The 23,607-nt window shown below is 40.3% G+C and overlaps 4 protein-coding genes across 9 annotated transcripts; all 4 read left to right on the forward strand.

Annotated features, from left to right (window-relative positions):
- The first annotated feature begins 374 nt into the window (after nt 1-374).
- On the forward strand, nt 375-4,673 carry smpd5 (sphingomyelin phosphodiesterase 5). The gene is made up of 8 exons (XM_051406798.1): nt 375-577; nt 1,706-2,928; nt 3,069-3,144; nt 3,241-3,381; nt 3,528-3,617; nt 3,705-3,768; nt 3,892-4,051; nt 4,265-4,673. Exons 2-8 carry the CDS (start codon nt 1,807-1,809, stop codon nt 4,370-4,372), a joined length of 1,761 nt encoding a protein of 586 aa, XP_051262758.1. The 5' UTR covers nt 375-577; nt 1,706-1,806; the 3' UTR covers nt 4,373-4,673.
- A 470-nt stretch (nt 4,674-5,143) lies between these two features.
- malsu1 (mitochondrial assembly of ribosomal large subunit 1) lies at nt 5,144-6,921 on the forward strand. The gene is made up of 4 exons (XM_051406823.1): nt 5,144-5,531; nt 6,100-6,275; nt 6,368-6,449; nt 6,571-6,921. Exons 1-4 carry the CDS (start codon nt 5,225-5,227, stop codon nt 6,723-6,725), a joined length of 720 nt encoding a protein of 239 aa, XP_051262783.1. The 5' UTR covers nt 5,144-5,224; the 3' UTR covers nt 6,726-6,921.
- A 3,725-nt stretch (nt 6,922-10,646) lies between these two features.
- LOC127367180 (peptide YY-like) lies at nt 10,647-11,945 on the forward strand. Its single transcript, XM_051406829.1, has 4 exons — nt 10,647-10,695; nt 10,899-11,081; nt 11,176-11,265; nt 11,629-11,945. Coding segments are annotated over exons 1-4 (300 nt in total). The 5' UTR covers nt 10,647-10,693; the 3' UTR covers nt 11,654-11,945.
- Nucleotides 11,946-12,430: 485 nt separating this feature from the next.
- pals2a (protein associated with LIN7 2, MAGUK p55 family member a) lies at nt 12,431-23,506 on the forward strand. 6 transcript variants are annotated; one of them, XM_051406801.1, is made up of 14 exons: nt 12,431-12,449; nt 15,006-15,090; nt 15,649-15,773; nt 16,591-16,709; nt 18,610-18,762; nt 19,398-19,547; nt 19,772-19,999; nt 20,797-20,928; nt 21,148-21,250; nt 21,366-21,437; nt 21,548-21,709; nt 21,797-21,999; nt 22,082-22,210; nt 22,329-23,506. In XM_051406801.1, exons 3-14 carry the CDS (start codon nt 15,743-15,745, stop codon nt 22,503-22,505), a joined length of 1,659 nt encoding a protein of 552 aa, XP_051262761.1. In that variant the 5' UTR covers nt 12,431-12,449; nt 15,006-15,090; nt 15,649-15,742; the 3' UTR covers nt 22,506-23,506. The 6 variants fall into 6 exon arrangements, with proteins under 6 accessions (XP_051262761.1, XP_051262759.1, XP_051262762.1 ...); XM_051406799.1 differs by lacking the exon at nt 12,431-12,449 and adding an exon at nt 12,945-13,110; XM_051406802.1 differs by lacking the exon at nt 12,431-12,449 and adding an exon at nt 12,945-13,110 and having other exon boundaries at nt 21,148-21,244.
- Nucleotides 23,507-23,607: the final 101 nt, after the last annotated feature.

The raw sequence follows: 23,607 nt of genomic DNA on the forward strand, positions 1-23,607 counted from the left end.
TCTTGCTCCACAGTGTAATTGCTTTATCCCTGACAGCCTGTAGGTTAATATTTAAAGTTACAGGTTATTATCATAACAGAAACAAAAAATAAATGTGTATTTTGCTTGAATGGTACAATAAATTGTCCAATACCAGTTATGTTAGAAATCATATAAAAAATGATAGACATAGATGAAAACTATATTGTTTTTACTGTTTAAAATACTCCACAACTCACTGCATATTTAGTTGAGAATATTAGGAATCAAAAAGTAATCACCTGTTACAGTTTCTAACAGCAGATCCCAGCAGCCTTGAAGCAGGTCGCCTCAGGTAAGGTCACGTGTCGACGGGCGCGACACCAGCACAGCGCCATTAGGGGGGGTGGGGCTTAATAATGCCAGCCTCGGAGAGCGGGGTGGGTTTATGTTCAAGGGAAGTACTTTACTGGACCGGTTATCCGTTTTCAAGACATAAACTGCATATTTCCATTTGAACACGTGTCAGCCTAATACATAAATGTAATAAATACATATAAAATACATTAATAGGCTGCTCGCTGTGTGGGTTCATCAGACGGACCGTCCCAGTGCTAAGGTAAGACCATCCGGGCTGCCACGTTAGCTGAGTGTCTAAGCTAGCTACGCAACAGGACAGGTGACCGCTTTCATTTGTGATCATTACTAACAGGTGTAATAAAGCATGTGTTGCAGGTGTGTGAGGTTTCAGCGATACCGTGCTGTAACGACCGTACGCGGTCATATACTTCAGTGTTTATGTAGGTTTTAAAGTCTTTCTGAATCGTTCATGAAGTGAAACCGTTAGCTTAGCATAACTGCACACGGGCGATCGGAGTAACACAGCTGAGACTCACCTGACCTACCTGTACGAGTGTCCACTGAGCGGGCAGTGACACGGAAAGCCTGCATCCCTTGTATAGTAGAAGACTGTATGACGGCTGAAGCCATTGTAGCCGGCTTTGAATGGGGTCTTTGTATGTATAAATAGTGGTGTTAGGGGGGTTTGCAGCTTCCTGGTTGTATTCTGTGATTGTCAGATTGTCCTGTTTTGTCCAGCTGTAGGCATCAGAGCCCCGAGTCTGCAATGGGAGTGAACGCTGAGTGCAACACATTAGCGTTAAAGGGCAAATCCACACTAAAATAGTGTTTACATTACGGTCTGAGATTTCACAGTAAAATATATAGTATCCAGACTCCTTCATTAGATGTCATTGTATACCATATTATCATATTAAATGACATTGTATAACATATTATCATATTAGATTATGATATATTATATTTAAGATATTATTTTCAAATAAAAATATATCAAAACAAGATTATAGAATTATTTGTGTTAGCGTTTACCTTTGACACACCCAGTTACTTAGTAAATAATATACACAAAGGTGTGGTGTTAAAACAGGCTCATATCACTAGTGGTTAGTAACACTCTGCTGATGTGGATAGCTGGATTATTGGCTGTTTACACCCTGTTTTTCTCTTTGCCTCTTTACAAGTGATCATAATTCATTGCACAAGCACGCAGTAAGTCAGCCTGATCTTCCCTTGGCATCTGATTGCTTTCGGTTGCTTCATGTTTCCACAACTGCATGTATGGGCATGAATTCTATGTAGTAAAAGCCAGTTAGAACCCACAATGTTAATGATAATACAGGTTGTTGACATGTCTTAACAATTGAATTTCTTTCTCCTGTCTTAGTGTCCAGTGGAGTCCATGAAGGAGAGACCTGCACAGGAATGAGGCTAGAACAGGGAGTCCCGATGTTTATCCTGATTGTTTCATAGAGAAGGGACAGAGGCATGGCCCTGCGGGCGTCTCCGTTTCCTAATGGATTTGTTGCCGGCATCCATGCTGTTGGATGGGCATTCATCCTGCCTTGCTTCTGGTTTCTAGATCGCCTGATTGCTGTATGCAAGTCCACCACACAGGAGAAAACCAAGCGTCTGGAGCAGGAATGCTATCTCCATCCCCTCAAAGTCTTCTTCGGCTCTATTATCTTCTTCATTCTTTTTCTCGCTACAGCCCCCTTGGCCCTCCTGGGCTTTCTGCTCTGGGCACCTCTTCAGGCCTGCCGCAGGCCCTTTTGCTACCATAGAGAGACACCATCCACACCAGAGAAAGAGATACAAAGGGGCTTTGAGCTGGAAGGAAAGGCATCATTTGGATTTGCCTCAGCCAACCTGTGTCTGTTGCCTGACAGCCTGGCTCGTTTCAATAACCTGGGGCACACCCAGCACAGGGCAGCTCGAATTGGTAAACACATTGTGCATGGTGTGTGTCGTCCCCATATCCGCATCTTTGTTGACTCCCCTAGCAGCTGTGGGACTCTCAGCCCCTCTAACAGCATACTCCCCACAATTAACTCATCTAATTATGGGGCTACTGATAGACAGGCACAGCCCCCAGTGGGTCACCATTCAGACTCAACTGAGGGACATGTCTCAGTCCCAAAGTACAATAGTCACGTGGTAAGTGTGCCCTGTGATGATACAGAGGAGCCCTCTAGTGAGTCAACTCCTCCCATTTTTAATTCCAATCAGAACTCCAACCAGCAGGGCCGAACAAGTCAACGGAGTGCTCCCCGAGCTTTGCTCTCCCAGGGTCTTCGCCAGCAAGACAATGTACCCTGGGAAGTGTCGTCTCTGTTTCCAGCCAATTTGGACATACTGTGCCTAGAAGAGGTGTTTGACAAGAGGGCAGCACAGAAGCTCACCCAAGTACTAAGACCAGTGTTTGGACACATACTGTATGACGTTGGAGTCTATGCCTGCCAGCCACCCTGCACATGTTCCTCTTTCAAGTTCTTCAACAGTGGCCTGTTCCTAGCCAGCCGATTCCCTGTGCTCGAGGCCCAGTACCGCTGCTTTCCCAACAGCAGTGGGGAAGATGCACTGGCTGCCAAGGGCCTCCTTTCTGCTAAGGTACCTTGCTTAATATAAAGTTGCGCACCGTTATTGCGGTTGTTCTTTTTTTGTTGCAGAATTCATATTAACTACTTAGGCTTTTGTCACAGTATGAACACAGTGGAAATATGAGGTATTAATATGTTTGGAATTCTCAGGTGCTAATCGGGCGGAATCAGAAACAGAAGACAGTGGTTGGCTATTTTAACTGCACACATCTTCATGCACCAGAGGGCAAGTAAAAGTTTCTGATTAAATAAAAAAAAATCCTTTTAAGAAAACAACGTAAAACTAGGTCTGTGACAGCTGGTCCGTGTTTACTTTAATCAGGTGATGGGGAAATTCGCTGTGAGCAGTTGAACATGGTAACCAAGTGGATTGGTGATTTTCAAGCTGCAAACAAACACCCCGACGAAGACGTTGTTTTTGATGTGCTCTGTGGAGATTTCAACTTTGACAACTGCTCACCTGGTGTGTCTCTGTTAACTTTCTATTCTTTTATGATATTATCATTATTATTATTATTATTATTATTATTATAATATGCAACTTTTTTTTGAAAGCATCATTAACAAAAAGTTATTTTAGTAAATATGCATGTTTATCTGTGTGTCTAGATGACACCCTGGAACAGAATCACTGTTTGTTTGAGGAATACAGAGATCCTTGCAGGGCAGGGCCTGGAAAAGAGAAGCCCTGGGTCATTGGTGCGTACAATTTAAAATTATTAGTCTACATACATACAAAACAAATGATGACAATTCATTAGGTATTTCATTGGTTTGCATCTGAAGGTACTCTGCTGGAGCAGCCCACAATGTATGAAGATCATGTGAACACCCCAGAAAATCTACAAAGGTACACCCTTAATCCTCTGTAACACAGCATTACTAATGTGATATGACCAGAACTCCTCGCTCACTGTTTATTTACTGAAGCTGATTTGAGGATTTACTCCGTCTTCTCTGTGTGTCTGTGTAGAACTTTGGAAAGAGAAGAGCTGAGGAAGCAGTTCATCTCCCCTCCTATTCCTGCAGAGGGCTGCCCATTGGTGTACCCAGAGACTGGCCAGCCGTGGGTCGGACGTCGGATTGACTACATCCTGTACCGCGAAAACTCCATTTCAAAGCACTGCCGAACAGTACGTGTCCCCATGTGTTCTTACTCTTTTCTCAGTCTTCTTCTTCTCCGTTGCTTCTGTCTTCTTGAAGTTACAAGTTACTGTGAGATGCCACAAATAATTCTTGAAACATGTGCATGTATCAGAACTACTGACTGTTCTTATAGAAAATGTCTTAAAAGTCTTCCATTAACGAGCATAAATCACACACACACTCTCTTTGTCTCCATCCAGGAAATAGAAGAGATGACTTTTATAACCCAGCTTGCTGGCCTTACGGACCATATTCCCGTTGGCTTGAGACTGAATGTAATTATGGACCCCGACAGTGCTGGTGAATGAGGACTAAAGTGAACACAGTGTCACCTTCTAATGGGAAAGGGGAACAAAATATACAAAAATGTACATCACTCGAATCTATACAGCCACGACAATGTTTTGTTTACATACTTGAATTTGTGATTTTAATGACAATGTACTGACCAATGAGATTATACCTCAGGAATTCATGGATTTATTGAAATTTTATAATGTTTACAATTTTATACATTGAGGTGTGTACAGGGCAGATGTATTGAACAATAATTTTGTAGGATTTCTGATTTTTTTCCCCTACAGAAATAAATGTAAAGAATAAATTTTATACTTTGTCTCCTGCTTTTCATTTGCCATCAAACATGAGTTACATAATCTGACTGTGCCCCTATGATACAGTAACACAACACAATTCATTTGGTGACAATTCAGTCACGATGAGGAAGAGGAAGATAAGCCAAGTCATTTGCTGTTCAGAGGCACCATTTCCAGAGGAAGATGAGTATTTCCAGATTATTTGAGTATGAAATATCCTGAGACATTTATTATTAGCAAATATCAAACATGCATGATCAATCAGATTAACTTTATGTTTGAGGTTTTTCTTTTAACAGATTAATGTCTGATGAAGTTTTTATCACAGGGCACGCTAAACTGTCCACCGGTTTACTATTATAACGCTGAACTGTCCACTGGTTAATAGGTAAATACCCTTTGTGGCCTGTAGGCGTGCTCTTCCTGTACTTTAGGCCCAGAAACCAACGAAGAAGCCGTACAAACCAATCAAATGTCAAGGACAGGACTCACTTCCTGTTTTTAGCCCTTGGTGGACTCGTGGATAGCAGTCCAGGTGATATTGTGATATTACAAGTTAAAATAATGAATATCCTCAATCCCTGGAAGAAACTGGTGTCACCGGCATTCAAAAGTGTCTTAATAGAGCAAACTGGTGTTTTTAGAGGCGTCTGTTCGCTCCCCAAAGCTCGTTGTCTCAGTCCGTGTTTACCTCGACGTTTTACAGCTAATGTTTCCTCATGTCAGCGTTGGCGTCGTGTAACGTTGAACACCAGCCACTTAGACACAAAAAGGTTTTATTCCGAGATAAGTAATGAAAGCAGTGATTCAAAGAGCAGCACTGACGTGTTTCAAGAGGAGTCTCATGAGCTGGACAGTGACAGCAGTCAAAGTAAGTAGCTCTTAGTACTCCATTACTGAGTTTATTGATCAGGAGAGAGATCACTCATGTTTTTTTTAATGAATTAAAATATCATTTAAGTAATCTCCAAGTAAAAATGGCATTTAATCTTTTTAATTTGCTGCTTTTCTTTGCCAAGTGTAATAGTAAACTGGGTCACAGTTTCCATAAAGGTGACTTCTTCAAATAGCTCGTTTTATCCAACCAACAATCCAAAACACAACATTTACTATCATGTAAGAAAAGCATGGTTGGATTAGGAACTGTGACTGGCTTTGTCAAGGTGTTCTGGTGTTTTGCAGGCCGAACAATTAACCATGAAGATAATTGGCAAACTAATGGACAATGAAAACCAGTCAGTTACAGCCTTAGTTACTCTAATGGATGAGGTCCCTCAGTCACCCAGCATTGCTTTACCTATTGTATGTGACAGCATTTAGTTAGTTTCACCACACATAGAATTTCACAAGCTACCACACAATTAGAAAAACATACTGCTCCGCCATATTTATTGCTTGAATATTGCCAGACAAAATGTTTCCCTCTTGTTTTTCTCCAGGATCTTCTGTGAAGTTCTCTCTTGATGTGCTGGTGTCTCTGCTGCGTCAGGAAAACGCAGTGGACATATGTGTGATTAAAGTACCGGAGCAGATCAAATACGCAGAGTACTTCATTGTCGTCAGTGGTGTATCACCAAGACACCTCCGTGCAATGGCACTTTATGCCATCAAAGTGGTAACTAGCATTGATTTTCTCATTGTTAAATGTTAATATGTGCGAGCCGTGTTCTGTTTTTAAAACTTACACCAAGGATGTTTTTCCTCCAGTACAAGTTTCTGAAGAAAACAGGAGAGCAAAATGTCAAAATTGAAGGAAAGGATGCAGAAGACTGGATGTGTATTGACTTTGGTATGTAAAACTTAGAGATCCAATCGTCTTGTGTCCAATTTAGACAGCTGTTTGTGTAAATTGATGTTTGTCAGTAGAGTTCTCAGCGGTGTTCACTTTCCTGCTCTTTTCTTTGACTCAGGGAATATGGTTGTCCACTTCATGCTACCAGAGACCAGAGATGTGTATGAACTGGAGAAACTCTGGACTCTCCGCAACTTTGATGATCAGCTGAAGAGCATCCCTTCTGAGACGCTACCAGAGGACTACATATATGATGTTGAAGTCACAAAGTGACAAGACAAGACAAGTTGTGCACAGAATATACTACATGTACTGCTCTGAATGCATAACTTACTAACTTTGAATGCATCCTCTCTTTCCCCTGTGAGTAGAAAGGTGTACAATAACGGTGTGAATTATTTTTGAGACTGCTAAAGAAAATATGTGTTTTAACATATTCTGATGGATAAAATAAATGATTTTAATAACATTCTAGATTTCTTGGAATTATTTGGTAAATACTTCCTTGTATTCTAACAGTTATTACTCGATTTTGACTAGGTTTACTGCAAACTAAATATTTGGCCTGATAAGATGAATTGTAGTTATATAAAGGAATGTAAATGTATTAATTATCAAAAGCTGCTGTAGCCCCAGATTGGTGAGTCAGAGCCTCTTTAACATTTAAAGCTAAATGAGTATTCAAATCCTTAGTAAAAATCTTTAGTTCAAAATCTAAAACTGACCTTTTAAAGTAACATTATCTAAAAATGTAGTGGAGATAAAAGAATAAAGTCTCATGAAAAGGAAATATTCAAGAAAGTAAAAGAACTTCATAGTTGTTTTGGACCACATTACTAAAAGTGCAGTTTCTCACCTTCCACCTATGGTTCCCATTCCTTGAGCAGTTTGTTGTCTGCAGAGGGCTTTAAGGAACATTTTCCCAAAGAAATGATTATGTGGGGGTCACCAAAACAAGCCATTCCATTGATGCTTTCAACCAAATCGAACAAGCCAATTGCTCCCTCCAGGAAAAGACAAGTGTTTGGCCAAAGTATTAGTCCTGACTTGCATTCACTCAGCTCTTACAAGTGCTAAAAGATTGCTCAGGGAATTGGTAAGACACAGGTAGGTCGGTCAGCAGCACTTATGCAACTCAAAGAGCCTCTCCTGTGTTTGACAGATAACCAGCATTTACCATTCCACATTATACCATGCTATGCTATTCTAAAATGTACTGTATGATTTGATTACATCAGGAAACTGGTGTGTCAACATTTTAAGTTTCTGAAAACCTGCGTTTTTGATCGGAACCAGAGCCTGAAGTTAGAACCAAACACAGATACTACATGAGTGCATGCACACACATACATACACACTATACCCTAATGACTTCCTAGCAAGTGACCATTCTGCTTCATTGACTTGTTGTAAGTCATGCTGGATCAGATCATTAGCTAAATGTAAAAATGTAATGAAGTGGGGGATGTCTACATGGAGCCTGACTGCATTTGATATTTGAATGTTTTTGCGTGTTGTTTGTACATACACAAGAATGACTCAACAGCTACACGTAACAGCTTTACACCAAAAACCCACTTAATGCAACTATGTAGACTTAAAATTATTAATCATGTTTATAGTTTATTTTTTATTTTTATTTTATTAAGACAGGCTGTCAGATAATTATTTTAAACAGTAGGGACGAAGGTGGCACGTGTGAGATTGTACAAAACCAATTAATGCATCTTTAAACCGAATACTTTTTAGCAGATTAGCAAAATGACTCAAGGGAAATTCAAAAACAAGTGAAAGAAAAAGATTAGTTCTGTGTCTGACTCCAAAGTTGCTACTGTGGCTAATGTTCCCATTAGTTGCACAGACATTTTTACCCACTGCTGTGTAGCCATTAATGGCAATGGTGTTAATATACTCTATGATGGAGGAGACTGTGAAGAACCGGAAGATTAGTTAACTTTTGGAAACAGCAGTAGCAGATTCATCTTCATTTATTGCTGCATAAAGTAACACTTGACACAAAACTGTTCATTCCATTGCACTTCTTTGCAAACAGAATTTAAAGCTTATCATGCTTTATTTACAGTATAATGCCATCATGGTAACCCAGTGTTGCACAGATAAAATAATAAATATATAATAAAGTAATTCATCGCTCCCTGGTATGCGATTGGTTGAAAATAAATCATTTATCTGTACAACCCCCAACCAAGACATGCCCATCTACAATCTACTCAGTTAGCGTTCTAATATGTATTTGCAGCATAAAAACAAGCAGAGGAAGTGAGAACTTGGGTTCTGTGATATCAGTCTGTGTCCTGCAGGTGGGTTGGCACTTAGCTGCAGTCTTCGGTGCTCTCTCAGTGGAGGGTGTTGATGATGAGTATTAGCTACCAGAGAGCACATCAACTCATATCAGACATGACACTTAAAGGACTCTGTGCTTTATCCACCTGGCTCTCATTTGTCAGCAAGGTACTGTGCAGGCTGATGTGACTATAGTATTTAAATCAGGCATTTATTACTGACCATTCTCTAGATAGCACATCTATTATTTCTGAAATAAAGCAAGTGGTGAATGGTTCTTTATGACTCTACAGAAATCTATGACCAGTATAAGTATGACTGCATTTTTAAAAATTGTTATTGCAAGCATAAAAACTGTAATATTACTTTACTTTCTGGAAATGTTATGCTGACAGATCGCTATTGGGACTGATACTTTGATTTGTGTCATCTATTGAAATCATTGTATTAAAATGTAAACACATTTTGCTGAAAGAAAGAGGTAATTCTGGCATAACATCTAGAAATTTGGTGTGTAATCTGAACATTTTTAGTGCGTGTGTTCTTTTCCTGCAAAAACGGTGCTGTCGCTCTGGAATTGAGTTCTCATATGACTGTCATAGGAAACAACAGCACCAATCTACTGTCAAATTTCAGTAGAGTGCTCTTCAAAGAAAATAGTTGCCATTAAAGTCATCTTACCATTTAGGGGCTGAAAGCTTTTTGTGACATCAACTGGAATTGAAAATGTATGGGTTTGAGCGATTTACTGCCCTTTCTCGGAGGATTTGGTGTAATTTGAAAATATGCTTGCTGGTTTGGCCAAAATGGTTTAGTTAAGACAACTGTATATCAATCGGGTTTAAAACAGAGTTGTAGTGCCACTGTTTTGTACACATGTAGATACACAAGAAGCAATCTTAATAGAATGCAAAAATTAATTGATTTGCATTCACAACATTTATTAGTAAGTTTGAAATTTTGGGAACATTTTTTCCTTCTGGCTAACAAATAACCCTGACCCTTTCAACCCTTAGGAACATTTCATTAAAACACTTAAAGACTCTTCAGAAAAGACAAAGGAAAAGGACTATAGTCATTACTTTTAATTCTAACAGTTGGATTATACATTTCTGATTATATATACATAATTAAAGTAATGATTGGTTTTGTTTCTCAGTAGCAGACCCCCCTCTGCATTTCTCTATAAACCGAGACATCATCTTTTCAAACACCTGGGGAATCTTAATGTATTCAAACTTAATGTGAAAACAGCAGACCATCATCAGACATTGGAAGTTACACATCATCAGTTTTATTGAGACGTGTCACGCTGGTTGTGACTCTTATCTGGACTCTTTAAATTAATAAAGGTTTGTCTCCGCTTGTGCCAGTACTTAAATACAATTATTTTTCAACAAAATTTACTGTTATCAAGTGTATTTTCTACCCTTCGTACATTTAAGGCCTTCCTAGAAACAAGAATGATTAAAGATAAATTAACTACATTGCAAATTGATATGAATCAATTATGTGCGCCTCTGTGATTTTATGTATAATTAAGCTCATCGTTTTCAGCAAAGAGGTTGATCATGCTGTAAAACACAAATTTGGGCTAATGTAATTCAGGAATAATAAAATCCCTACAGCACACATGATGACTATCTGCAGTAAATTTCAAATGCAGTAACTGTAAACATATAAAAACTTTAATTATTCTAATGCTGTGACACCTTACATGTTTTGAGAAATGAGTATCTCCAATTGTTTCACAAGACATTCAGGGATGACTAAACTAATGAGGCAGTGGATATTTCTCAGGAGCACCCTAAAAGTTATCATCAAAATCACCCTCCCTCCCCATCTGACACACACGCTATAAAACACAGGCAATGTTGAGAATCCGACAGAGGTGCCTTCAACAGCGAGTAAACCGACTACAGCAGAGTTACTTTATAATGTAAGGAAATCTTTTGTTTCTCACTTTTTAATTTAAAGGAAAACTTTGTGATTGAAAGTCACTAACTATTGTTTGATCTGGCAGGTTTTATGGTGGTGTATCAATCCAATATGGAGCTTCAATTTCTGATTTTGGTATCATTACATTCTTGGATAATAATTTGTTATTATGCATTTTGAGTATTAATGCTCCCTGTGATCCAGGATTCACTCCGGCGCTGTGATGTCGATGAGTATTCTGGCTTTCTGCCTGCTGGCTTGTATTCATTCTGGCATAAATGCATATCCAGCCAAGCCTGCCAGTCCCCGCGATGGCGCACCACCTGAGGAGCTCGCCAAATATTATTCTGCACTACGACACTACATCAATCTCATTACGAGACAGAGGTTGGTTTTTGAATTTCTATAAAGTAAGTCAGAAAATGTTAAATATACATGGAAAGAAGTTTTGATATGTTGCTTGACTCTTTTTGATGCACAGGTATGGAAAAAGAGACACCCCAGATACTGTATTTTCAGATGTGTTGATGAGGGAGAGCACAGAGAGTATTCCAGGATCAAACTATGTCAGGTAAAATATGTAAAAAATACAGAGCATGGTTGCTTTTTGTATATTTTGTAATGCTTGTTTTAAAAAAAACAAATTTGTGTTGCCTATATAATGTATGTCATTGCATGATAAAACATGTACAATGAAAAATACAAACTTTCATACAGTCTAGTGCAATAAATATGTTCCTGTGAAGCTCATAATATTGTCAAACAAGTGTTGATTTTCAAGGATGTAATTTGTGGTGGTATTGTATTAGATTGAATCTTATCATGAGATGTTTCTAATACACTGTCTTCCTCTTGTATGGACAGGAAAACATAAAATTTGATTTGAATGTTTTTCAGAAAGTTTGAAACTCTTTTTGACTTCCTCGTGTTGTAGGTATGATGGGCTGCCACTTTGGTGATGCTGCTGGAGCCGTCATGTCCAGGCTTACTTTACCACAAAGCTGCTGCCCTGTCTGTTACTGACATGAAATAAACTTGTGTTGCATGGAATAAATATTGTGAAATGCAAACACTTTGGTCTGTAATGTTGCCAGCGCTACTAAAAACATATTTTTAACTAGTATGCTCATCACCTTACTCACTTGGTTTGACAAGTACTGAGTAATGCTATCGAACCTGTCTAATATCTACACTATAGGTAGGTCTTGTGTTTCATTCACTGATGGAGTAACAGTGCTCTCTACTGGTGGACCAGCATCTAAAACTGTTTTAGAAGTTTTCATGCGTGGCAAATAAATATCTTATAAATCATGTTTGCTGCTAATGTTCTATTTGGGGGAGAGTAAAATAGAAATTAGCTGTAAACTGAGCACTTCAAAGTGCATTTATTTCACTTGTTATATCAAGCCTGCTGAGATGTACCTGCACTCTGCCTGAAAACAGATTAACAGTTTAATCCTATCAAGTGACCTGGATATATCAAAAGCGAATCACGTAACACTGACAATTGGTTAACTCTGTATTGACAACACGTCCAAGCTACTGGCTCTCTATAACTATAGTGAAACCTGGCCTCTCTGTAAAATAGTTTCAAGGAAGCTAAATCACCAGATTTGGTGAATGGGATATTGCTTGGTGGTTCATGCAGACCTGCAAAGGGGCGGTGCAAATCAGATTAATTGCAGCCAGATATGGGTATAGTATATTACAGCTCCAATAACTGTAGCAGCATGTACAGTATACCGTCCTCCTGGGGTAAGTGTATCCGCGGCATTGAATTCTTACATATGTTGTTTGCCATTCAATAATAGATATGATGGTGCATGATATTTTGCCAGAGCAAGAAGAGAAATGTGTTCTACTGGTGCACTGATAGATTCAGCAAAGCGCTCTAATTTGTCATCTAGTGTGGCACATTTTTTAAAACTCAGAACATAAGGTTCAAAGTCCTGGTAGCTTCACAAACTAAGCAAGGTCAAAGGGCAAACGTAGGTTTTAATGTATGGTGACCGAATAGTTTTATTGGGCTGTCAACACAGTATCAAAAGCAGCCAGAGGGTATTTTTACATTTGTGTATACTATTGGATTTAATGGGGCAACAATGTTTGATTGATCCAGATCCATTGATGCAGTTTACCTCCACACACCTTTTCTCAACTACTGGTATTTCTTTTAGGTTAAGTTTCCAATACATTATATGGTGGGCTGTGCAGGATTTCAGTGGGTTAGATCTAACTTGAGAGGCACTGGATGTCATTAGCATAGCACTCTGGACGGGGAACCGAGGAAAGGGGCGCAGACAGGCACACTGGAAATGCAGTAACAAGTTACTATTGCGCAAGTGATCTGCGAATTAGGACACTCTGAAATGAAAGGAAGAATGAAAGCGTGACTGGGTGGTACCGATTATATTAGGTAAGGTATCATTCATTCATTTTACCGGACACTTCTTCAACAATCTCATGATGGGACCCTCTCCTTTCTATCACCGCTCCACCAGCGAACTGGAGAACTGGAGCTAGCTAGTCTGAGCCACATGATATTACTGTTAGCTACCAGCTAATTACTGGACTTTAACTTACTGTACCCTCACTACTACCTCTTCACACAAGAGCATTAACAAGCCAAGATAATCTGGTTAATATTGCAGCCTTCTTTATTAGTTTGTGGTAACGGGATTGGTCTGTCTGAGTGGTACTTATGTGAAAGCGTACGCCAGTGTTTGCTAGCAATTATTAGCATTGCTACCTTGCCTGCATATGACCTACGAACTAGCCATGGCTAGCACAAACTCACAACGGGACGGGCACTGACAGCATGTAGGCGCAGTTTAACATATTTCAAATGATGTCTGGTGGTTGTGTGTTAACCCTAACATTAGCGTTTACCACCGCTAATTAGCTACCAATGGCTAGTTATCGTGTTTAGCTAACTAAGTTACCTCACATTGGAAGGGGGGATACACGTGCCCAGTGCGCGTGTAGCTTGACAGCAAACCACTGCAGCCAACACGTGTCTTGAACTCTGATTTTTGGTTTAGCTCCTCTGTTAGTTACTTTAGTTTTTTCTTCCATGACTTTAGAACAACAACTTAGAAACTTAACTTGAGACCATGAGCCACTAGCGGCCACCCCCCCCGGCTGCTCCTCATGTGTTTGATAAAGAACCGGTGTAGGCGGTCACTGTCTCAAGCAACTGAGCTCCATTCATGAAGACTGGCTTTTAACTTACTGATGATTGTGAATAAGATCGAAGTGGGGTAACTTACGTGGTATTAAACTTGTCTTCAGTACACTGTGTATCTTGACGCTTGAAGCCTGCTACCACATATAATGGCATTATAGGCCTCCTTTCTTTTCACCCTTATTTGAATATGATGTATGATGTTAGACAGGGGTTTTATCTCAATTATAACCTGACCTATACTGTTTTTAGATTAATATTGATAGTGCTATATATATATATGTTGTTATTATTATTGACTGTTTCTAAATTACCTCAGACTTAGTGTGGCATTTCTGTACTCATCTACTATTATATACACAGATACCAATATATCTGCAATAAGCTAATATGAGCAACCCAACACTATCAACAGCAATAGATTGAAGTTACTTTAGCATCTGTTAACATGTAATCATGGTCCTATTTGAGGTTTTATGGTGAGAATTGAAGCCTAACTCTGAAATCTTTTAACAGGCCAGATTTCAAAGGTTTATTTCTAGAAAGTGTTGGAGTCAGTGGTTGCCGTAATTTCCAGCCAACATTATTCTTTCTTTGGAAATGTTTGCCTTATTTTAATGTTGAGAATATATTAGGCAAACATTGCAGAAAACCATGCATGTTTTCACATGAAATATGAAGTGTATTATGCTAAACAGACAGTGGGGATACAATAAAACCTGCTGTTGACAACAACTAGAAAAATCTTGATCTCTATAGGCCACAAAATGTGTCCCATTAAGCGAAAAGCTTCTTGAAGTTACAACTTTTTGATCTTTTTAAATCCACAGAACACAATTAATATTTCAATCTCACTCTTTCTGAGCTGAACTTTGTCTGACTTGGTGGAAGTAATGAGCCTGTTTAAGCAGACTTTAGTCATGTGATTGACTTGGCCAATGATAATGGCTGCATTACAGTACTACTGAACGAACAGGAGAAGTCTGGGTAATGAAGGCAGGTAGGGGTGGAGAGGAGCTTACTTACCTGCATGAGCTGCTTTTGTCAATACCTAGGAGGGATTTTTTATCAAGGATCATTTTGACAAAGAATAAGAATGATTTCCCGCCCTTCCATTGTCTCTCTAGTCCAGAGGAACCAGATGAGTGTTTTGTAGAAAACGTGGGACTCCGCGTCAAAGTGCTGCACTGATGATTTGATCACAGTTTGTAGGTGAGTTTGTGCCTTTCTTGTTTCTTTTGGCTCTGGATGATTATCTGCCTTTTAGCTGTCCTTGTTGACATTGTGTGCATGGCGTACAATACTGCATTTATAATATTTATACAGTTCAAAGTTTACAGTTAAATGGGGCTGTCTATGCTCAAACAGCCCATTCTCCTGTTTGTACACCTACCCACCAAGGCATTGGCAGGGCCTCACTCTATTTGGAGATCATGTTTACACAGAGTCCTCAGGGGCCTCCCTGTGTGTGACTGGCACAACCTTTAGCCACAAGGATGGGGAGACTCATCCTTTGTTACTCAATGGCCCTCTTTGTCATTCCCTTATTTCATAAGAGCCCTCTGTACTAACATGAGCATAAAACACCAAGACAAACAAATGTTTTCTGTGCTATTTTTTGTGTCTCATACTCCAGAACTGTGTCTACATTTGTTCAACAGGAACACATGTTAGTAAATGTCAGCTTGTTTATTTCATGACATGGCTTGTATAATGTAGTTATCTTAGCTTATAGTATACTGACTTGAGCGGGTTTCCTACCTTCTCCAGCCTTCCAGTTGCTCTGGTTTCTGTAAGCGGGCAGTTGGGTGGCTTTTGACTGTGTAAAGAGAGTTTCTACGTCCTGAGCTGAAGAATATTAAACATGACTGTGGCCAATGCAAAGTCTGGTAAAGGTAAGATGTCAAAGACCTAACCTATCGTTTGTGTAGGAACTGTTGCAATATTGTGTGCAAAATCTTACATTTCATTTCCATTTGAATGGGACTGTACCCACTGCCCAGAGATAGTTGTGTGGGTGTGTTTTCAGCTGCCTCTGAAATTTTGTGTGACTCTCTATGAAGGCCTCTCTATATTAAAAGTGCACGATGTACTTGCAAAACAGCCAAATGGGCTTTCGTAGTGACTGCATTTATTTCTGTGAATTGTCAGATCTCAATTTGCTGTCTACTTCTATTGTCTGGGGGTAAAAGGGCAAGTGGACTACCTATTCCCCTAAAACAGAAGGCATGGCATATATTAATGGAAAGATAATTATTGGGAAGTACAGAAAGATAGTATATGATTCATTTTATTGAGTCAAGTTGGCTGATTATTCAAACTACTAGCTGTATGTGTCAGGGGTTTTGGCTCCAGTTTCTTGCTGTATGATTTCAGCCTCTACAAGGCAGATCTGTTAGTTGAACAATCCCTTTGTGACTCTGTGTGCTTGTTGTTGCTGCAATGGAAATAAGGGATGTTCTCTGTGAATTGGCCCATTGATTGACTGTCCACTTATTGTTCTTGCCTTGTAAGCTCTTATTATAGTCACATTGTTTTGCTGTTTTTTTCATCAGTTTTCATTGGTTCAGAATTTTTATTATTTTCATTATTACTGGCGCTTAACATTTCTGCCTGCATTCACAAAGCAGTAATTCGCAAGCTTAAAAGAAGTAAGGATAGTGGTTGGCTTTCTTTTAGACCAATTTCTTGACGTGTATTTATCCCCCTCAGCCATGCAGCAGGTTCTCGACAACCTCAAAGACCTGCCATCAGGCACAGGAGCCAAAGATATCGACCTCATCTTCCTCAGAGGCATCATGGAGAGCCCCATTGTCCGGTCACTTGCTAAGGTAAGACACACACTCACTCCAACTATTCCAGCGCTATGTGTTTTCACACACACACACACACACACACACACACACACACTAAAAGTTATAATCTTATTAGTAGGCCATCAAGGTCTAGCTATAGTTGAGAGGAGGAACAAATGTCACTGTGAGCCAGAGGAAATGAAGGTGTAATAAGTGTCACATGTCTCCAAACATCAAAGATGTCTAACTCTTCCTGGCAATGTACTCAACAACATACTTCACTCAGGAAGGCAATGGGCAGATGCTTATTGTGGGCTGGAGGGAGAAATACTTTGGGTCGATCTCTCTCTCTCTTTCTCTCTAAAATGTACACGATATTTGAATAAGCGCGTGTACCCGCAGACAAACTGCATCTTGTAATGCGCTACCCCATGATGTTATCTAATCTTGCACTGTGCCCGCTGTTCCAGTGTCAAGGTTTCAATTACTTACAGGAAATGTCTCCTGGCCCGGTATAACTTGTGCCTGTCATTAGAGGAGAGAAACATGCATCAGACCTGTTGGGTGGTACAGTACACCTCCTGTAGTTTTTACATATTGAACAGAAAGGAATGTAAAACCTTCCTAAAAAAGGAGTTTTCGTTTATGCTTGAGCTGACAGAAAATTTTCCTTTTAACACCAATTAAGCCATTTTTTCACATAGCTTAAAGCGGTTGACGGCACGATGAACAAATGGCTTACATAACAAAATCTCTAATGCAGATTGAGGTCATTAGGTCCATCTACTGTATCTATGAATAGAATGATTTAAATAGAAAACCTGACACAAAGGCAGGTTCTTGTCCTCGTTTCTAACACTAGAACTTCTTTCCTTGGATATGACTTTTTTCCCTGTGAGATTCTGGTGTAATGGCATACAATGAGTACTGAACTGTTAAGTTCTCTTTGTCTTTTGTGTGTCACAGGGATAGTTTGATTTAAGAGCCATTAATGTTTCACATTAATAAAAGTCACAAAATATGGCATTTTAATTTTGTCTAACTTCTATAATTTCACATACTGTGTGTGGACACAACAACAGCAGCACCTGAAATAATGTAGTGTTATATCAGTGGAGGATTAACCATATGATCTCATTTCCCCACGTGATAAGCCTACAGCACAGTGTTAAACTCTTCTATGTAGAACCAACATAGCAGAATGGGTGCTCAACTGAGATCCCAGAAACGTACTGTATCACTATACAGTACAGTATACTACTGCTAAGTCAATATTGAGATACAAAATTACTATAAAGGAAAATTTGATCCTTTTTGTGCATCCTACTGTCAGGTGTCTATCTATCCTTTTTTTTCTAGTCTGCCAAAACTGAACCAAACCCCATTTGTTCTCAGTGTAGCGGGTCAAGGAATTCACTGTGAAATATTTCTTAGATTATCTTGAGTTGTCCAACAATTTCTGGATTCAACAGAATTAATAAATTCCAGCCAGTGGAACAGCAGCAGCCTTAGGACAAGGAAACAAGATTTACCTGATGGGAATAGGTGGGCTGGACAAAAACGTTCATAAATGCCCTCTATTATGTCATGAAGTAGCCGGTAAAAAGATTTTGTTTTACAGAAAGTCAAAGTATTGTAGAATCATGGTTATGATATGGCATTTACACGCTGGACAAAGTTAGTGGATGTGTTGTTTTGTGTTGTTATACCCACTTTAAACATAGTAAAGGGTTAATAACAACCAAAAATGCTCATCCTTAATACAAATAAAGAGATTGAATTTCATTGTATCTGCTGTGTGGTGTTCTAAGCTCTCAAAAGTGTTTTTGTGTGTGTGTGTGTGTGTGTGTGTGTGTGTGTGTGTGTGTGTGTGTGTGTGTGTGTGTGTGTGTGTGTGCGTGTGTGCGTGCGTGCGTGCGTGCGTGCGTGCGTGTAGGCCCATGAGCGTCTCGAGGAAGTTAAGTTGCAAGCTGTGCGGGATGATAATGTTCAGCTGGTCACAGAGATCCTGGATTCCCTCAACAACCTGCCAGAAAAAGATGCTGCTGTTGCTGAGCTTGCCAAAATCCTTCAGGAGCCTCACTTTAAGGTATCTTAGACAACATTGCTCTTGTACACAATTGTTTCTGGGTTCAGTGAGGTGTGAAAAAGACCAGAGATTTGTCGAGTGAGTGGTCTGAAGTGCCGGCAGCTCAGGAGGTCAACTAGCTCTGCTCCCTTGTCGGCCTTAATATTCTCGACCACTTCCAAGCTGCAACATGGGAGGGTGGGGGTGTATTTCCTTGGGCCAATAGCAGGCTGAGTTATGTGGGTAAAGTCAGGGGGAGAATACTATGTCACCTACTGTTTCAGTAAATCTTCACATTTGCTGGTGCAGTTTGTAGTCTCTGACCAATGCTAACTCTATGTTGTGGCTGCTAGGGTAAGAACAAGATTGACTTATCTTCTCTATATATCACCTTGTCATCTATCAATGCAGTCATAAAGGTGTCTTTTATAACGGAATGTGTGCAGTAAAGTAATTTATGTCTTAACTTATTCATGGCAGTAAATCAAATACCAGTGCTAGTGTCGGTCACTGGTGAATGAGCCTAATGATAGCGGTGATTATTGTCTTTCCTAGTCAGACAAAATGTTACCTTTAAGAGTATAGTGATTGTGAACCAGGTTTAGTCTTATTTCTGTCTATATGTTTCTCTCTTGTTCCTCTTTTTTCCGCTGCAGTCTCTGATCGAGGCTCATGACAAAGTGGCTGCAAAGTGCTACGAAATGCCCCATGCCGCAGTGAACAGCGATGCCTCGATGACGAGTTCACTTATGCCCGCTGATGCTGTCAGGATGATTGGCATCCAGAAAAAAGCTGGGGAACCACTAGTAAGTTAGCCAGCCATATCAACCACAGCTCTGCAGGGGAAGCATGTGACACTCCTGTTAGGTTGTTAAGTATTTTACACATCCTCTTTCATTGACCATCTGCTAAGTCGACATGAGTTGCTGCTTTCACAGCAACTAAGACAGACCATCCCCATAAAATAGATCTCTTGTGTGATTTATGCAGTGCGAATGTATGATATTAAATGACTCCTACTCTCTTTCAGGGTGTGACGTTCCGTGTGGAGCGGGGAGAGATGGTGATTGCACGGATCCTGCACGGCAGCTCGATTGACAGGCAGGGCATGCTGCACACAGGGGACATAATCCGCGAGGTGAATGGTCGTGAGGTCGGCAGCAACCCCAATGAACTCCAGGAGCTGTTGAGGGACTGCAGTGGGAGCATCACACTCAAGGTCCTGCCCAGCTACAGAGACACACCGGCACCTCCACAGGTGAGGAAGGGGGGAAGGCTGCATGGCTGCATTGGAGAATCAGTAATATTGGATACTTGGACGAGCTCTTTTAAGTGAGATTGAAAGCTTGAAATCAGTGCGTTATGCGTGCTGGAATACAGGATGTGTTGATGTGTATGTCCGGGTGTGTACAAGATTCTTAGGTCATACTGTACCTGTCAGGGATTGGTTGAGAGCTGCCTGACCTGGGTGATCTCAGAATGCCAGGCCTCTGAAAATTGAGCCAAGGAAGGGTCTATTAATAACACTCCACACACTATCTGGGACATATCCAACACCATTCACTGGAGAGCCCCCACCCTCCCACTCTTACAGTAACAGGCACACACAGCAGCTGACACGGAGGAGCAGTATGTAGGGTTATGTCAGACACTGACCTTTGTGCCGAGAAAGATTGGTTGCTCTGATTCTACTGTTCGGTTATGTGCTTGTTAGATTTCAGTTCAATCAAAGTCCACTGACAGACACGTGACGAAAAGCTTTGTTTTGATCCTGTCATTGAAAAACTTTCCCAACTGCTCACACTGGTCTCTTCAAAGATGTGGTCAGTGTTCATCCACCTGATTCAGCCTATTGTCTTTGAGCATTGACAGAAATGTGGACTATAAAATCTTTTAAAAATAAAAACCTGATACTGACGCTTAAAAATCATCAAACATGACGCAGAAAAAGAGCACGATGTAAACACCGATATTGGTCCTGCTGTGTATGGTCTCTGTATTTTTATTGAATTTTTAATTTTAATTGTTTGATCTTGCACACACCTTAAATTTTAGGTTTATCTGAAGCCACACTTCAACTATAATCCGGCCACAGACAACTTGATCCCCTGTAAAGAGGCAGGATTGGCCTTTTTCAAGGGAGACATCCTCCATGTAGTCAACAAGGAGGACCCCAACTGGTGGCAGGTGAGTAGGCACGTTTTGCTCAGCAGTGAAGAACAGTGCTGCACTATTTATTAGAAGTGGGGTGGAAAAACTAAATGTTGAAAGCTGCTATAGGCAGCTATGGATGAGGAGGAAGAAGTTTGTGACAGATAGACTCAAATGCTTCACTTCTTTTTTTAAGTAAAGTATTTAAACCAATTATCTCTCAGCATCTCCCAACTAATGTGCACTTCCATGTAGGCACGGAAAGTTGTTGGTGGAGCCACTGGTCTCATCCCCAGTCAGTTCTTGGAGGAGAAGAGGAAAGCTTTTGTGAGAAGAGACTCTGATACTTCTGGTACAGGTCAATACAAATCATGTTAACTCACCATGCTACTCTTGTTTAGTTATCATGATAGTCAGGAAACTCTTGTCTTTAGTACTACCATGTGATAATCTGACACTTTGATTGGTTTCAGGCATGCTCTGCGGAACTCTAACTGCGAAGAAAAAGAAGAAAAAAATGATGTACCTCACTTCAAAGAATGCAGGTGTGTATTACTACTGGTTCTTATTTTCCTGTTTCCCTAAGAGATGCTGTGAAACATTTGTGAACCGTGACAATATGGTACTCATCCAGCTTGTGTATTCCCTTGAACAGAATTTGACCGCTATGAGCTGCAGATCTATGAGGAGGTAGCCAAGATGCCGCCGTTTCAGAGGAAAACACTGGTTGTGATTGGAGCTCAGGGAGTTGGGAGGCGGAGCTTGAAGAACAGACTTATTGTCATGAACCCTCTGCGATATGGAACCACTGTACCCTGTGAGTGTGTGAGACAGACAGCCAAGGTAACTAGTAGATTTCCTGTCTGGGTACATGTAACACCTTTCCTCACTTTTTTACCCACAGTTACGTCACGCCGCCCGAGGGAAGAGGAGAGAGACGGCCAGAACTACTGCTTTGTGATGCGGGAAGAGATGGAGAAGGACATCAAGGAGAGCCGTTACCTGGAGCACGGAGAGTACGACGGCAACCTTTATGGCACCAAGATCGACTCCATCCATGAAGTGGTGAACGCAGGTCGCACCTGCATCCTGGACGTCAACCCTCAGGTTAGCCGAAAGCACACACTCTCACTGTTTAGATCGTATTTTTCCTAAATCTTTGGTCTTACCCATTATATTTTCTGCCCAGGCCCTGAAAGTGTTGAGGACTGCTGAGTTTATGCCATTTGTGGTGTTTATTGCTGCTCCTGAACTGGACACACTAAGAGCTATGCACAAAGCTGTGATAGATGCTGGACTTACGACCAAGTTACTCACGGTAAGTTTTGAGGGGATTTAAGCTTCCTAAATACTTTTATAAATGATGATGGACATTTCATTGCTCATGAATGGTTGTTGTGTCCATTATCCATGGGCTGATTCTCTTTCTTTAACAGGAGAACGATTTGAAGAAGACTGTGGACGAGAGTGCCAGGATCCGCCGGGCATACAGCCACTACTTTGACCTGACTATTGTCAATGACAATCTGGACAAGGCCTTTGACAAGCTTCAGGAGGTGGTAGAGCGATTATTCATAGAGCCGCAGTGGGTTCCAGTCAGCTGGGTATACTGATGTTGACCACCCTGACTGGACAGACATGCTGTCCGAGCTCCTGGGCCTGGATTGAAAGGGGACACCTGAAGGGAAGGAGGATCTAACACTGTACTTCACATACAAAGTGTTGGACATCAGTCCTGTGTGAATTTGGGTCTCGCACAAAAAACTGCATCACAAAGCTGAGTCACCTTGATCTGAATTTCCAGATTCCTCTCTAGCACACTATGCAACTCACAACACACAGGAAGTGTACTTATTTATTGGCATAAATATTTTTTAAAGAATACTTTCTATTCATGTGGGATTGGAAGAAAATACTGGCCCCAGTGTCAGTATGTTTTAAAAGCAAATGAGATTTTTGTCATGTCCTGTTTTAATTTTACATCTGTATGTATGATAATGTATTTATTCTGCAAATTGAGGAGGGCTTGCTCATCGAAAAGAATGATACCTCAGTGTCACAGTTTACAGTGCATATGCCTCCAGTAATTCATCTCATTTTGTCGCTACTGTACAAACCTTCAATCTACAAACTCATTCATGTAGTATAGTGTCATATTTTTAAGACCTTTTCCCTCCTCAGGGCTACGTTTATGCCCTAGTGTCTTTTGCAGTTGGACCTCATAAATGGGAAATGTCATGCCAGTCACTGTTTGATGTACAGAAGGAAGAGTAATACTGTAGTGTTTACCCATTATTTCTCTTTCACTCAAGCACAACAGATTACATTAATTATGTTGATTGTTTGTCAGACATTTGGATCATGCTAGTGTTTCTGGCCGTTAGACGCGTCGATATGGTGCTGTGTTCGTGTTTGTTTGGAAGAAAGAAAAACTTTCCACAGGACTCTTGAACAGGGTACTGCATCTCAGTGAACCATCCCTTTTGATGTGATATTACTAAAACTTAACTGTTTTAAATAAAATTCATATTGACTTATAAAAAGGTATATTTTACAAGATTTCAGAAAATATGTATTTTCAGATGTCAAATAAATAACAGGTGTTTTCTAATGATCCGCTTTAGTTTTCCTTGGTTCTTTTGGAAGAATTACTCCACAAACATGTCCTCAACATGTTCGTAAACTGGAAGAGAAAAAATTATATACCAGATAAAA

Source organism: Dicentrarchus labrax, unplaced genomic scaffold (assembly GCF_905237075.1).
Source record: "Dicentrarchus labrax unplaced genomic scaffold, dlabrax2021, whole genome shotgun sequence".
NCBI classification, from domain to species: Eukaryota; Metazoa; Chordata; class Actinopteri; family Moronidae; genus Dicentrarchus; species Dicentrarchus labrax.